Source organism: Manis javanica, chromosome 3 (genome assembly GCF_040802235.1).
Source record: "Manis javanica isolate MJ-LG chromosome 3, MJ_LKY, whole genome shotgun sequence".
In the NCBI taxonomy this organism is placed as follows: Eukaryota; Metazoa; Chordata; class Mammalia; order Pholidota; family Manidae; genus Manis; species Manis javanica.
In genome coordinates this window covers 1,428,125-1,443,612 of record NC_133158.1, presented here as the reverse complement: position 1 = coordinate 1,443,612, position 15,488 = coordinate 1,428,125, and the positions used below count along the sequence as shown (strand labels likewise).

At 59.2% G+C, this 15,488-nt stretch overlaps 1 protein-coding gene across 11 annotated transcripts in view; it reads right to left on the bottom strand.

The window, feature by feature from the left end:
- Positions 1-9,986, bottom strand: part of BSN (bassoon presynaptic cytomatrix protein) — a 59,528-nt gene extending 49,542 nt beyond the window's left edge. For 8 of the 11 annotated variants that reach the window (XR_005054784.2, XR_005054786.2, XR_005054783.2 and 5 more), the window contains exon 1: positions 9,696-9,985. Coding sequence is in view for 1 of the 11 variants with exons in the window: in XM_036994288.2 (XP_036850183.2) it covers positions 9,696-9,880 (185 nt within the window). In the remaining 10 variants the exon portion in view is untranslated. Of the gene's footprint in view, positions 1-5,367; positions 5,490-9,289; positions 9,582-9,695 lie in introns of those variants that run through there. The other 3 variants (XR_001852225.3, XR_005054788.2, XR_012128862.1) reach the window with 3 other exon arrangements.
- Positions 9,987-15,488: the final 5,502 nt, after the last annotated feature.

Here is a 15,488-nt window from a genome sequence, read left to right as displayed (position 1 = left end):
GGTGGGCCAGTCAGTGTCCAGCTGGGACAAAGGGTCTGGTAGCTTGCCTGGACAGGAGAGCGGCTGACAGCCTCCAAAATCCCAAGGATGGCAGTGATGAGGTGACCAGACTTACCCTGGGCCAGGCTACTGATGTCCTGGGAAGGGGGGCAGGAGAGGCCCTCCCCACCTCAGCCTGTGAGCAGCTGGCTGCAAAGCCAAGTTGCCAAGCAGTCCCGCTTCTTCAGGAGGTTTGGGTATCTATCCTTCGAATGGCAGATTCAAGGTGGGAACTAAGGCAGGTCGGGGGACTGGGAGGGAAGCCAAGGAAGGAGCAGCAGGTGGCCCCGGGGACCCTGGCGACCCTGGCAATACAGGAGAGGAGATGCCACAGCCGGTGGCGCTCCACAGACAGAGCGGCCCATGCACCGGGGCCTGGTGGAGACGCACCCACAAGGCAGGGCGGGGCGACCCACTCTGGGGCCCACGCAGGCAGAGAACACTGGCCAGTCCCTGACCCCTGACACCGAGCTCCCAGGGCCCTCAGGAGGGGCTCAGTGCGACGCCAGTGTCCTGGTGCCCAGTGACAACCCAACACCGTGACCGGCCCCAGGTGTGCGTGTCCCTGTCTTGGCCACTGTCTCCAGGGGTGCAGACCCTGCCCCCTCCTTAGGCTCACCCTCAGCAGGGGCAGGGGGATGGGCTCAGCTTGGCACATCTGCTCCTCAGCAGCTCCCGCTTAGGGCACTGAGTCCTGGAGAGACTGCGCCCCATCACCGTGGCCCAGCATCGCGCCTGGAGTGGCCCCTGGGCGCTTGGGGGTCACAGGTCTTCTCTGGTGATTGAATGTCTGTTACTACAGAAAATAAAGCTGAGCTACTAACAAAAAAGAAGCATGTGCCTATGTACACAACTGATTCGTGGACGTAAATGTGGGAGAAAGGTCTCAGAAATAATGCATGGAGAAGCAATGATGCTGAGAAAGGAGGGGGAATACAAGTTTTACCTGATATGTGGCCGGATCATTTGCAGATTTACATCAAGAATATGTCTCTGTCTTACATGTACAATTAAAGCATTCCAGAAGATCTCATCTACACAATAAAAACTCAAAGTATGAGCACACACTGAAGTCAGGAGAGGCCCATAGAAACAAGAGACAAGGAAAGAGCGCGGGGGGCAGAGACAGAGCGCTCCTCCCTGCAAGGGGGTCCCATGCGGGCACGACGCCTTCCCAAAGGTGCTACCGAGGGTCCCCTCCTGGGGCCCCGCTGCGCACCTCCCTGCTGGGCACTCAGGAGCCCGGGGCTCCTCTGTTAGCTAGTCGGGGATGAGAAGACAGTAAACTGCAAGTCCCCTGCCCCCATCCTGCTAAGCAGCCACGTAGTTAGCACTGTGATCGGTGGTGCCGTGGTCGCCCAAGGGAAGCCTTCCTGCTCCCACCCCCAATGCACCCCACCCTCCCTCCACATCTCTTCTCCCTTGGTGAACCGAGCAGACCGATGGGGTCGGCCCCGGGGGCCTCTGTTACATCTGTCTGGGGCCTGGCTTCGGCTTCCCAGAGGTGCTCCGTGTGCTGCTGGGGTTGTAGGAGGTGCACCCTGCAGCCCACCGGGCATGGAAGGGCCCCGTGAGCCCTGTCGCGGGCCAGCCGGGCTGGTGGGAACAGCAGCGGGCACCCCTGCTGGCGTGCCTGCTTAGAGAGGCACGTTGGCAGCATCCTTACGGAAGAGCACACAGGACAGACCAAGCCTCTGACTCCAGGAGAAAAACCTTCTCCACCAGAGGCCAGAGTTCACCACGGCCACCCTGAGCCCCTCCCCAGCGTTCCACGGGGGCCACAGAACCCTGGCTCTTCAGAAGCCTGGGTGAGCCCAGGGGCTGCTGACAGCTGCCCAGCACTGTTCTGACATGGGAGGAGGAGGAGGCAAGGCCCTTCTCTCCCCCTTTCACGTGTGGCCACTCCGCTTAGCAGGCTCAGCCCCACGCCACGCCACTCACCGGCCTCCGGGACTCCCACTCCCTTCTCGGACCGTAAGCCCGGCCCCCACCCAGCATCACAGCCTGGGCGCCTCGTTCTCGCTGCATCTGCTCCTTCAGCAGCACTTTGATTTGTGTGTGATTAATGCCAGTCTCCCCCACTGAGACCTCAGCTCCTCAAGAGCAGGCCCAACACGGGCCATTCAAGGTCAGATGCAGGCGTTTGGAAGCGGGCTCACAGGGCCACGAGGGAGGAAGTCCTCACAGCGTGACGCCCAAACAAGCACAGCGCCTTAGTTATTAACCCAGTTCCGGGGACAGCGCCGGCATCCGGAAGGGTCTCCCGAGGTCGGAAGGGATCTCCACTTGCCACCAGAGGAAGCACGGCTGGGCCCCATGAAGGCCCCGCACATTCACACTCAGGTTGCATGAGCCTAGGCTGGAGGGAACCCGAGCTTCGTGCTGAGATGCCAGCCTGAGGCTGGGCAGGAGCGAGGCAGACGCAGGGCACCCGCAGGCTGCCGGAGGAAGGCCCCACACCCCTCCCTGTGTGACGTGCTGAGCCCCGGCCTGTTCTCCAAGCCTTCCTGTCCTCGGAAGGCCAACAGCCTCGGGCAGGCGGGGCAGGCAAGGGTCCCAGAGCCCCATCCGAGCCATGGGGCTGGAGAGGTCACGTCTAGGGAAGACGGGACCCAAGGGTGCAGGTGCAGAGAGCTAAACCTGGGAGCAGGTAGGTCAGCTGCGCCCAGGGCATTGACGGGGCCAGAGCAGGAGTGTGAGGAAGCCCACTTCAGACAAACAGGAAGGACTTTCCCACAGCGGGGCCGTCTGCCCTTGGGAGGCACCGAAGGCCACCGCATCCACTGGGCGGTTAGATTACGTACTCAAAATAAAAGGGTGGGGCAGACATACCACCTGCAGGGGCCGAACCATGCTCCGGAAGGAAGAGGACCGTGGCATTGCGGGCGCCCTGGCCTGAGCGCACAGGGCCCACAGAGCTGCAGGACGGACGGCAGAGAGGCGCCCGCCCGCCGCCGGACGGGGAGGCTGCACACTGCCCGGCCCATTGGGCCAGCCCTGCCCTGGGGACCGCGGGAGTTCCCACGGGGCAAGGCGGCACTCAGGAGGCGCACGGCCAGCACCGCAGGGAAAGGGAGGCTGCACAGGCCCTGCCGCCTGGGGAGCCCCGAGGCAGGCCGCCCGCTTCTCCAGAGCTCCTCCCCAGGAGCAAGCAGCGGGCGAGGGGGCGGTACAGGCGTGCTCAGAGGAGCGGCACCCAGGCCGCGGCCCCTTTTCCGGCCGCCACAGGCTGCACCTGGGAGGCCCCCGGTGGACTCAGAGGTGGGGAGCCTGGCCCTTCCTTCCCCCTCACCTCACAGGGGCTGCTGCACCCGGTCAGAGCTCTCATTGTACAGGTTGGAAGGCCATGGGCCCGCCCGGCACGCGCAGTCAGTGTGTCAGCAACATCACACCCTGCGTTCTGACCCCCCACGACGCTTCTTCACCCCCACTTCCCCCACCCTGCCCTTTGTTCAGATGCCCTCCTTCCTCATCCTGTTCGTGTCCGCAATGCCCTCCCCACCCTCTTGCTAAATTCTGCATCTCCTCAGAGCAGGGGGCAGGGAGTGACGTGGTCCTCCAGCTGTGCGCGGTGTGTGGCACCGGGTTCGCGGTGTCAGCTGGCTGGCTGTGCCCTGCCCTTCCTATCAGGACTTTGGAGCCACCCACAGAACGAGCTGGCGCTGGGGTGTGTCTGTGAGCTGGAAGGCCCCCCACGCACATGCTCTGCTGCCGAAGGTGAGGAATGACACGCCTTCAGTCCCGCGTGCATTCGCCGTAGGAAGCGGAGGCGGGGGCAGGCTCAGGGCACTGAGGGTGACGGCGTCAGCGAGCACCCCCCGCCACCCCACCAGACTGTGAGCCGCTGGCGGCTCCTTCTTTCCTTCCTCCCGTTTCACCCACGCGTGGGCACCCAGAGGTGTTCAGCCAACAGCTTCCAGAACACACAGATAAAAATTCCCTTTAAAATTCTCCTACTTCTAAGCAGAATTTAGTTGTAGAAATCTGTCACAGTCGCTCCAGTGCACAAGTAGCGCTGGCGACCCCAGTTACCCACCTGCTCGCCCCACCCTGATCACCCACCTGCTGACACCGAAGTGCCGCGTGGACAGGTGAGGAGCCACCACGGGGAAGTTTCCCTCACTTCCTCTTTCTTCCAAAGCACCCAAAGGCCATACCGGTTCCCCCAGAACCAGAGAGCTCCGGCCCGGAGGGATGGGGGGCGGATCTGGCAGGCAGGCTGCTCCTCCCTCAGTGGTTGGGGCCCACCATCCCTTCCCCTTCCCTCAGGGAAAACCTCTTCTTCACCTGGGGTCTCCACCCACATGGGGGCAGCCAGGAAGCTCTGGACGGGACCCCAGAGGGACCTGGACACCCCTGGAGGCTCCCAGCATGCCTCCCTGTGACCCTCTGGTCAGAGAGCAGTGGACACCAGATGAGGGGTCTCTACCAGAGCAAAGCTCTCTTTGGAACCCTGGGCGCTCATAAGGGCAAAGGCCAGGACAGTCAGAGAGGCCCTGGGCCCAAGGCAGAGCCCAAGCCGGAGGCATACCCGCTCCATCCCACGGCACAGCTCGCCAGACCCTACAGGACAGCATGTGGGCTGAAAGGAGGCCAGGGTCCACAGGGCCCCACCAGAGGCCCAATCCACGGGGAGGGATGCCCTCCAGGTTGGACACCAGGATCACATCTCCTCTACCACAGGCAGGACCCCAGAGGCCAGGACCCCAATTCTTTCCCAGTTTCCACCCTGTGCTGCTGAGTGGGGACGGAAAGGGCCCTGCAGGAAAGGAGCGTGAGCAGGTGCCACCAGCCCGGAGTCCACACAGCATTCCGAGTGCCCAGAACCCACTGTGAGGCCTGACCTCCCACGGCTGGGCTGTCCACGTCCAGCTCAGCAGCAGGGCCTCAAGTCCTAGTGACACTCAGCCCTTGCTGCAGGCACGCAGGTCTCAGCCACCATCCACCTTTAAAAAAGCAAGTCCCAGGCAGGAGGACAAGTAAGGCCAGGACAGACGGGGTGGGCGCCAAGCGTGTGCAGGACCCCGCGGTACGGGGACCAGAGCTGTCGGCGTGCAGTCCACCCCACCAGTCGGCCCCAGAGATGCACATGGGCCACAGGCCCGGGGACAGAGCCACACACGGGGCCTGCCCCTCCCCACCACCATCACTGACGGGGAAGGGCCCCATTCAGACGTGCAGGACATCTGAGGAGAGGCCTCCCTGAAGCCCCATAGCCGATCTCTCAGCAGCCTGCTGCTCGCATACACGGGGAGTCCCCCCAAAGCCGGGTCGAGAAGGCACACCCAGGGCTCTGAACACAATGCCTTCTTAAACTCAGGGCCAAACCTTCTCAGAGGAAGAGCAGCTTTAGAAGAAGAACAGCCAGGTGACCCACTGCGTCATTCTTTGGCTCCCAAACACGTCCAAAATCTGGCTCTCCTTTCACTGAGCTCCCAGCCTCTTCATGTCTGACATGAGAAAAAACTCTTTTTAAAAAGCTAGAATTTCTTGGCCCAAAGAATGAAATTGGAATGTGCATTGCTTCTAGATATAATTCCCAGTCTACAGGAAAACTATGGGACAGAGGAACACCTTAAATGACATCACAGGGGTACCACAGCGCATAACCCAGAGCAGGAGCAGACAATGGGCTCACCCCTCTGCCCATAAACCGCGGGGTATGAGAGAGAAAGGACCCCAGCGGCTGCGCCAAGCCAGTGAGCCACGCGGGCCCTGTGTGGGTCATGACTCAGACACGCCAACTGTAACAACAGACACAGAGATGGTCAGAAAATCTGGACCCTGACTGCATGCTGGCTGAGACGGACAGAGACTGTCATCCTGTTTAGATGCAATCCTGATTCATTCACAGCCCTTGTTTCTTACAAATACACACTGAAATGTTGATGATGAAACATGGGACGTCAGGAGGGGCTTCCCTGGGGGGAGAAGTGGGGAAGGCAGACAAACTTGGCGACCACGCATGGGTGGTGGCTGCAGCTGGGCAGCAGGAACATGGGGGTCGGCGAGCTTTTCTCCCCACTTTTATGTATTTCGAAATTTTCCGTAATAAGAGTTTTTTTTTTTTTAAAGATAGCCTCTCTCCCCATAAAATCTCCTCAACTTTTTTTGTAATTGGTAGCATCTTATCAGTCTCACTAATGCTGGGAACAGCTATACTATCAAGGCTGCCCCTCTCTCACTGTCAAGAAATGCAAAAATGGTTGGTGCCCACTTTGAGTGGGATTTTACCATCATCTCCATTCAGACTGGCCACACCCCAAGGTGTGTTCTCCGTGGGAACCCAGCCACGGGGTCATTCTCTCTAACTGGTTAAGGACCATTATTTCCACATCTGGCAACTGCATCCTTACAAATTAGTCCCAGTTCTTCTAGGGCCTGACTGTTAATGCAGTATAACAAATCTAGCTAATTCAAGAGACGTAATGCTGGACAAACCCACTTATTTTATTTCTATTTTGTATTGATATTTAACGATAACAGACCCATTCTGAGAAAGGAACTCTGGGTGAGGTTCCCAGAGAAGTCTTGCCCCCATCCTCCCAACAAGTGGCTAGGCTGTTTGTGCCCAGCTGCCTTTGTCTTAGGAAGTCTCCATGGCGTGTGGGCTGGCACCAATGAGAGGCGCCCTCAGTGGACCAGGGACTTGGGCGGGTAAGGAGGGACAGGTGCCTCACCTGGCTTGCTGGACTCCAGCCCTGACCTCACCCGTGCTCACACTCCTCAGGCCATTGCTCCCTCCCTCCACCGCCACCCCACTTCCCCCAGCACACCTTGGGCTTCTCCTTTTGGAGCCCGGCTCTGCCACTCCACTCCCCCCACCTGACAGCCCTTCTAGAAGCACCAGCCATTCGTCACTTCCCAGACACCGAGCGGCCTGCAGTGTCACTCCTGGGATCCTTCCACCACCTGCTGTGTGACCAGCTAGACTGTGAGATGCCAGAGGACAGGGAGTGTCGTTTACCCTTCCAGACCCCACACAGAGCCCCGCAGGGTGTGTGCCCTTGATCCCGGATGGGTTGACTCAAGCGCACTTCCATGGGGCTGACGGGGATGAGTCAGGTTGCTGCTGGTCTACGGGACCCTCTGTGCAGCTTTTACAGGTGCGCTCTGAGGCACTGATAAAGTTCCACGTAGGACCGTGGCGTCCGTGCGGGTGTGGTAAAGTCCTGCGGGCTGGAGTGCCTCACTGCAGGGCACGCACATCTCCATAAAATCAGTGAGCGAGTGAGAGGGCACCCCCCTCGAGGAGGACGCAGCCCAGACCAGGGCATATGGCTCGGAAGCTGGGACTTCTTGGAAAAGGCACAAACTATAAAACTACCTGTGACCCTGACACCAGCAGCGGGAAGCTCTGCCTTGAGGGACTCCCTGGTACCCGAAGGGCCACATCACTCACACGGGCAAAGGGCGGCACTGTGGGTGTGGTGGCAGTGCCCCCACAGGACTCCAGCCGGGCTCTTCAGCCACACAAGGCGGAGCTGCCCCCACAGAGCCCTGCTCAGCTCTGTGAGGGTGAAAAGACTGCTTCAGCCAGGATGGCAATGGTAACAGCGACAGGCAGAGCCAGGAGACACCGCCCCAGAACCTCAAGTACACCCCTCTGGGGGGTTAGTAGAATGATTTTCCCTGTCCCTGACCCTCCCCCTACCGCTATGAGGTTTCCAATTGCCCCAAAATTCACAAGCTTGCTGAAAACTATGCCACCGCTCTTTCCTGAATGCGCAGAAGCACATGCCGTGGGGCTTCTTCTCCATCCATGGGCCAATCTGTACAGCAGCGTCTCAGTACAGAACATGCTAAATTTGGCAGCAGGTGCCTGAGACACTCTGGCAAGAGGAGGTAGGAGCTGATGCAGAAGGAGACATACTCTGGAGGTGCAGCTCAACTGAGGGGCTGTGATAGGCTGAGTATCAGCTAGAACAATAAACCCCATCTCCTAAGGGCCTCCTGCCCTGGGCTTTGGTTGACAAGTAGCTGCCTTACCCCTGAGCCTGACAGCTGCAGGACCTTAGCACCACAGCCAGGAGCAAGATTATGTGAGCCCAGCAGGAGCCTGTGGTTCCCCTGACCCACAGGGGTCCGTGGATCTGCCCTGAGGCAGGCTGCAAGGTGGGGTAGAAATGAAGCACTGAAAAGGAATGTGAGCAGTAGACACCAGCTTCCTTCCTGTCCCTGTGAGCTGCCCAAGTCTTTCCAAAATTACATATGCTTGTCTCTGCAACATCAGATAAACTACAAACAGAGGCCCTGCTTGGCTTCCAGAAGAGCAATGTCAAATCCCCACATAGAGAACGCCCACTGACAAGGTGTGTTTCCATCCAGCTGGAGAGAGAGCTCTAAATAAAGCCTGGGCAAGCCTCCCCCGAGCTAAAACTCAACCAGCAGCTCGACACGCAGCGAAATGGACCATGTCTGCAGTGCTAAGGACCATGGGCCACCCAACCACATTCCTGTAACAGCTGATGTAAAATGGGCAGGTACCGCTCTAAAAGCGATGCTCCCAGGTTAGCCAGTCTGCGTCAGGTTTCACACCAATAGACGTTCGTTATGGTTAGTTGCCTAAGAAATGACTTCTGAGGAAACAGATGTATAACAGGCACAGTAGGGCAGCTGAAGAACAAAAAATGATGCTCCCTCGCAGTCTGTGTGCTCCCACACAGAAAAGACGAGGCAACATTTCAGAAGACACACATGGGGCCAGAGGCATCCCTGCTGGCTACCCCCCCAGACCTATCTGGTGTAAGGACAATGCCTTCCATCTTATCTTGTCGCCTCCTGGTAGCTGCCCTGAGTTTTCAGGCTACTGACGAGTTCCATACTGGCAGTCCCTTCCCCTGCATCCACGGACCCATGATGGCTTTTGTAGGATCTCAGTTGGCATAGATTTTAAAGGCGCTGGTTTAGCAGCATTTGATCAGATATGTTCTGTTGAAAGCATTCCGTGTGGGCTTCATCTTTTCCACTGGTCTGAAGTGGTAATCTAAATCGTAAGACAACGGGAACACACTTGACGCTGGATGATTCAATAGCATCTTTGCTGCACCCCAAAGTGCTTTACTAAACCTTGGTGAAAGCACATGATCCTGTTAGTATTATTGAACCCAAATAAGTACCTTCTGTGGTCCAGTCGCATTTTCCCTTCCTCCAAAGATGATTATAGTCCCTAAATGTCTGAGGAAAGCACATGACCAAGTTCATGGTTCAACTATTTCCATATTTCCCTGTTCCTCGCGGTGACACTTACCTCCCCTGACAGCCACTCCCATTGTGCTCCTTCCTCGGCCCCACACAATGGACACTCGCAGACGCAGCAGGCGGGGAGGACGCTTTCCTCCCGCCGCTCCCCAGCGCCCAGGGACCAGGCTGAGGTTACATAAGCCCCTCCTGGGCCGGGCGTCGGGGGAAGCGAGTGGGTCCGTGACGGAGTCACGGTCTGCAGGCCCCGACTGCCCTGCGCTCACTCCGGTACTTGCCAGGGCAGGGGCTGGAAAGCGAGGGCCGGGCCCGCAACCTCCGGTTCACGCCAACCCCGCGGCTCGGCGCGCGGCCGTCTGCGACCCCGCGTCCACACTGGGCGCGGGTGCCGGGCCCGGCCTCGGCGGAGCTCCGGACGCCGCGCCGTGCCGCGCGCTCACCTGCTGCGCGCTTACCTGCCGGGGCCCGGGCCGGGGGGCCCCGAGGGGCCCGGGCGCGCCGCGCCCGCCGCGGGGAGCTGTCCGCCGCCGGCCGGTGCTGAAGGCGGCTTCCCTGCGCCGGGGCCTGCACCCGGGCCAGGGCCTCCGGGCGGCGGCGGCCCGTCGCCAGCGCCGCCCTCCAGGCTGGCCTCGTTGCCCATGGCGGCGGCGAGCCGCGGGTCAGGGACGCGCTGGGCCCGCCGGCGGCTCCCGGGCTGCCGCTCACACGCTCGGCGCCGCTGCCGCCGCCGCCGCCATCTCCCCGCTCGGCTCGCGCCGCCGCCCGCCGCCGCGCATGCGCCCGCGCGTCCTCCCGTGCGCGGCCCCACCTCCGCGCGCGCTCTCGCCAGCCTGTGCGGGCGCGCGCCCACAAGCCCGCGACTGTGTAGCCCGGAAGCCGCCGCCGGCGCCGCCCCCGCGTCGCGTGCGGCTGGACCCCGGCGGGCTGGGGGCGTCGGGCGCCGGGCGAAGGGTCCCGCGGCGCGCGCGGGCGTGGCTGGCGGGGCTCCTCTGCCCAGGCCCGGTGCCCCAGCTGGGGCTTCGTGGGGCCAGGCCTCAGGGGGGCCCCGGGCGTGGCCCGGAAGGGTGTCCAGGAGCAGAAAGGCAAATGCACAGGGGGGTTCAGAGGCGCAGGGCCATGGGGGACGGGGCCCCGAGGACGCTGGGGGCCCGGGTTGTGAGGGTCTCAGACCAGCCGGGGAGTGCGGGCTTGGTCCGCACGGCGCGCGCACCGGCCGCGATGCACGCTGAGGCCCGGTCCCGCGGGACAGCGGCCTCGGGAAGCGTCCCGGGACAGGTGGAGGCCGTGTCAGGGCTGGCGGACGCCCGCCGCAGGGCTCAGCAGGCCCGGGGCCGGCGCTCGGGGGGCTGGAGAGGAGCCGTGACTTCTGAGAGGCCCGGAGCTGGTCTCCCAGGGACTGTCCGCGTGGGGCTGCAGGCTCGCTCCTCACTAAGCAGAATTCACCAAATCAATTCGTTACCTCACTTTCACAGACTTGTGTGTCTGTAGGCCACTCAGGACAGTGAGTCTCATGGCTTCGCACGCAGCCCTGTGCTTGCTTTCCTGAGGGGGCCTATTTCTAGAAGATCCACACTGTATACCAAACCATTCCTGCTCTCATCAATCATGTAGAAGAACTTGCTAGGAACGCGTTTCATTCTCCTAGCGACGAGGAATATATCAAATACATCAAAGGGGATGTCAGCAGTTCTAACATGACCTGGAATATAACTCAGGAATCCCGGCGAACAGGACAGCCAGGCAAATGGACAGCCCTCGACTGGGTCCCCCATGTACCCATGCCCAGAGCTGTCCCAACCTCCGGGGCAGGGCTTCCATGAGGCCTGGACCCACTGAGTGCCCGGTTCTGCCTGCCTGGGATGGCAGACTCTCTGCTTGCGTTATGATGGCCCTCACTGATTTTCCTCCTGTGTTTGAGTCGCCTTTGTGAGTGTGTGGTGACTGTGTGCGCACACCTAGGCTCCACACAGAGCCCCGTCACAGCCCTGCCCCTTCCCAGCGGCACCTTGGCACCTGACTCAGGCTGGCCAAGCCTCCATCTCCTAGTCTGCAGTTACAGTGCTAGCCCCTCATTGAGGGGGAGGGGCTGGGTAGGTAAAACCCGAGGAAAGTGCCCAGCACACACACGACCAACATTTTTATTAGTTGTCTGTCTAGCAGGTGGTCTGGGGGTTGGGTGTTGCGTGCCACACCACTCCTCCTGTGGAAGACCACACACACAGGCACTATGGGCAGGCCGGCAACCTGACCTGGACTCTTCTGGCCAGTGCAGGCTGGCCTACTTGAAGGTGGGGGACAAGGGATGTTTGTTTTCTTTTTTCATAGAAGCCACAAGAGCTACGGCTTTCCACAGATTCAGATCAACATGCCCCTGGTTCCAGAGGGGGCAATTAGCCCTACCCAGTCAGTGGGGCTGGGGAGCCACCCTCCTCAGAGTGGATTCCTGGCTGTCAGCAGACCTCCAGGGTCTCTGCTACCTTGGTGACAAAGGACACAGTGCAGTGGACCCAGGAGGACCTGGGAGTGGGTGTCAGTGGTTCCCCTGCTCTCCTTTTAAACTCTGCTCCGCATCTTCTGAGAAGCATCCCCGGAACATATCGGCCCTGTCCTCACCCACCTTGGCATTCAGCAGGGGTTCCTGCCTGCCATGGGGCGGTGCTGGCCTCTGGGCCTCTGACTCAGTCTCCCACTTTTAGTCTGTTTTTTTCCCAGGGGTCGCTTCCTTCCTCTTGATCTAGAGGGTGTGCATCTCAACAGCAGGACTGTATCTGGCCTGCCCTGTCCTCCGGGCTGGCCTTCAGCAGCCTCAGGGGCAATGGCTGGGCTGGGTTCTCCATGCGACTCTCAGCATTTCCCTCAACTACGCTTCCAAGGATTCTCCAGCCATGAGGCTCAGGGCTCTAGAAGGAGCTTCGCTGTAGCTCCTGCGTTGCCACATTCAGGCTGCTGACTTGATAAGTTCACGGCGAGGGTGCTTGGAGTTATGCCCAGAGCTCCTCCTGGGGGAGGAGTCGCAACTGAGCCGAGTACAGTCACCTTGGACAATTCACTAGGCTCAACTTCATGACAAGTGAATGAGCAAATCTCGGTCTCTGCAGAGCAGCTGTGTGGTGTGCCTGTACCGTTCTCCCGTGGGCCCAGGCTACTCCAGCCAAGGGCAGGATGGACCTGGACACCCTGAAGAAATTCCCAGCCCCTAAAATTCACTTGCTAAAGTTATCTGCCTCCTTCTTCAGGGTGGCGTTAGCATGTGGTGGTCATTTTGGAAGAAGGCGGGGTGGGGGGAGGAGAATCAGTCCACATGCCAAAATAGAACTAACAGATGCACACACGTGTACTTCGTGTCTGGTCTGTGCTCTCAAACACTTGTAGAAGACCAGAGAGAAAATGGAATCAGAAGAAAATTTATCCCGGCAGGAAAAGGCCCAGTCAGAGCCAGCACACTGCAGGTTCACTGGAAGGCAAAGCTTGGGAGAATGAAGAGATGCAGGGCCCTGGGAGCTGCACCTGCACGAGTCATGTGCAGGATGGGCAACATAAAGATGGCCCCTGGAGAGTGAGGAGGTGGGGTGCAGATGCCAGGGCTTTCCTGCTACCCCACCCAGCCCAGCTCACCCTGGGTGGCCACTTTCAGCGTGGTGACCTGCTCAGATAGGCTGAGGATGGAAAAAGGAAGATGCCGACAGGTGTGACAAAGGCCAACTCTGCAGGTAAGCAGGGGTATAGAGAGAGTGCAATGAGGCAAGATGTCCAGGGACAGTTCCAGATGGCGTGGTGTCACAGGCTTCGGACTGTTCCAGAGAGGCTGGGAAGGCCAGCTCCACTCTCAGGAGTCCCCTGAGCCTGTCTCACCTCATAGTGAGAAGAAACTCAGGGAAGTGGCTCCGTGTCCCCACTCTCCTTGGGGACGGTGAAACAGCTTAAGAGGAAGGAAGGAAGCCCAAGGAGACAGAGGGCTCCCTCCTGGCCGACATCCGTGAGCACCATCCACTCCATTGGAATAAGGCAGCTCCCAAGGAAGCCTCAGGTATGAGGCTACAAACAAGAAAGCCGGTCTTAGTCCTGCCCAGCAACTCACTGGGCTGACCTGGACAACTCTGCTGTGTGTCAAGATCATCAGCTGACCTGTGGCCCTTGTACAGTAGGGAGAGGGAACAAAGCTAGAAGGTACAGAATTTGCTCAATGCCTTGTCTGCATGATTCCTTTCCTGTTGCAATGTGCAAATCTTTACTTGCAATATGTGAAAACTAAAAACTGTAAAAAATCATCAGAAATGTTTACCACCATCCTAAACCCACCATCTAAGCGTTGCTCCCAAGAAAGCCAATTAAGTCCCATTCCTATTAGTTATATGCTTTCAAAGGCTTGTTAGGACAAGAAAAAATAATGAAGACACAGTTTGTCCAAGCTGTAGGAATCCAAGTCAAAACATGCTGCTTTCCTTGTCCCTCTGCACTCCCCCCCAAGGGGTCCCAGGCTGGGCTGGGCTGCCTCATACAGGCACCCCTCCTCCCTCAGCTCATGCGCACCCAACTCCTACTCAGTACCGGCCCAGAGAAGACAGTGGGACCTACCCTTTAGGAGCTCAGTCTGCAGGAGACACATACAAGACAGTTTCCTATAAACTACAGAAAATGCTGCTTCAACCGCTATTGAAGTCCTTCCCACTGGGATCCCAGTTCTCATAGTTTCCTTCACTGACCTGTTCCACAGATGGGGAGGTGGAGGGCTGTGGGGAGCAGGCTCAGGTGAGAAGTCATGCCCACCTGCCCTCTCCTAACCAGCCCACAGAGGTGCAGACATGACTCGGGAATCGAGCAGAGGCAGCCTGCTCAGCCCTTCCATCAGCCACAGATCCACGCTTTCAGAGAAGTGTCTTAGAGAGCCCCCGCTCCGCTCCTGGCCCTCTGTCGCTCCTGCTGCCCACCAAGCACATTACTGAGAAATTGTTGCGGGAAGAGCGCCTGCCTTCCAGGAAAGGTGGACAGAATGGGGCTGAGTCTCTGATGGTGAAGCAAAACCCTTATGGCAAGTAGAAAGGTCCATAGTTCCCTAGGCCTCTGATGTGATAAATGACTTCAATTCAGTTAAATTTGATCCAATTAAATTTAAATTTGGTACTTTGGAGCCCCCGGATAAGGTAGCAAACATGCTAGGCCCCAGGGATTCAGCAGAAACCAAGACTATTAGCCTACTCTACTGTCACGGAGCTCAGAATTTCCAAGTCTGGCCTCTGCATGGCTGCTGCTCAAACCAGGCCCTGACCCTGGAGGGCTTGGCTGCTGGTCATCAGTGTGGGGCCGCTGTGCCCCCCCAGCAGGGGTGGGCATGGTGAGTGTGGCCAAAGCACCAGGGGCCAGGCTGTGGGGCTAAAGGGTTGTTCGAGAGCCCTCCCTGGCCCCGCAAGGCTCGGAGCTAGGTAGCAGCAGTTACCAGCTGGGAAGCAACATCTGGGTTACCTCTGGTGTTTGTGTATGAATAACTCCTCAGATGGGAACCCTGGCATGGGCATCCGCTTTCTGGGAAGGTGGTCTCTCTGACAACAAGCTAACAGTACAGACTGAGGAATTCCTAGTTAGGCTGGACAAAGGACTTCCTCCATTGGCTGCCAAGAGAGCAAAAAGACATGTGTTCTGATGGACCCCCCCCCACCCCCCGATCTCAGCTGATTCCAACGAAGCCCACCTCATCCCCTGTGGCTCCAGTGGTCTTCCTGGGTATCACAGGGTGGCTGTGTCCCGCTCCTAGCCCTGCCTAGCTCAGGGCCTCTCTGAGCAGCTGGAGGCCTGGGAGTAAGCCGGATGTGTTGCCTGGGACCCAGGGCAAGATTGGGGCCACAGCAGCGCTGTCAGAGCCTGGGGTCATACCGGACGCCTCCTCAGCCTCTCATTTGCACTTTGATCTCTGCACTGGACACGAGACAGCAGAGCCACCCTCCTCACACACACAGGGTACACTTCTCAAGCAAGAGCAGGACTCCCATCACCGTCAGCGGTGCCCAGGCCCAGCTCCTGGTCCAGCCCAGTCAGGCATGTGTTCCCTGAGGCTGACTCATCAAGAACCAGGCCGGTCCTCTCCCCCAGGCACACCAGGGAAGAGCTGCAGCCACCTCCCAGGAGCGTCTCCCCACTCTGCTGTCATGGGCTGCAGACAGCCCCTTTCTTCACCTTGCTCTCTCCCAAGACGTATTTGCAACAGAGGTGCTAAGGGACTGGCCGTGATCCCTGGAGAAGGAGCCGTCTGACCT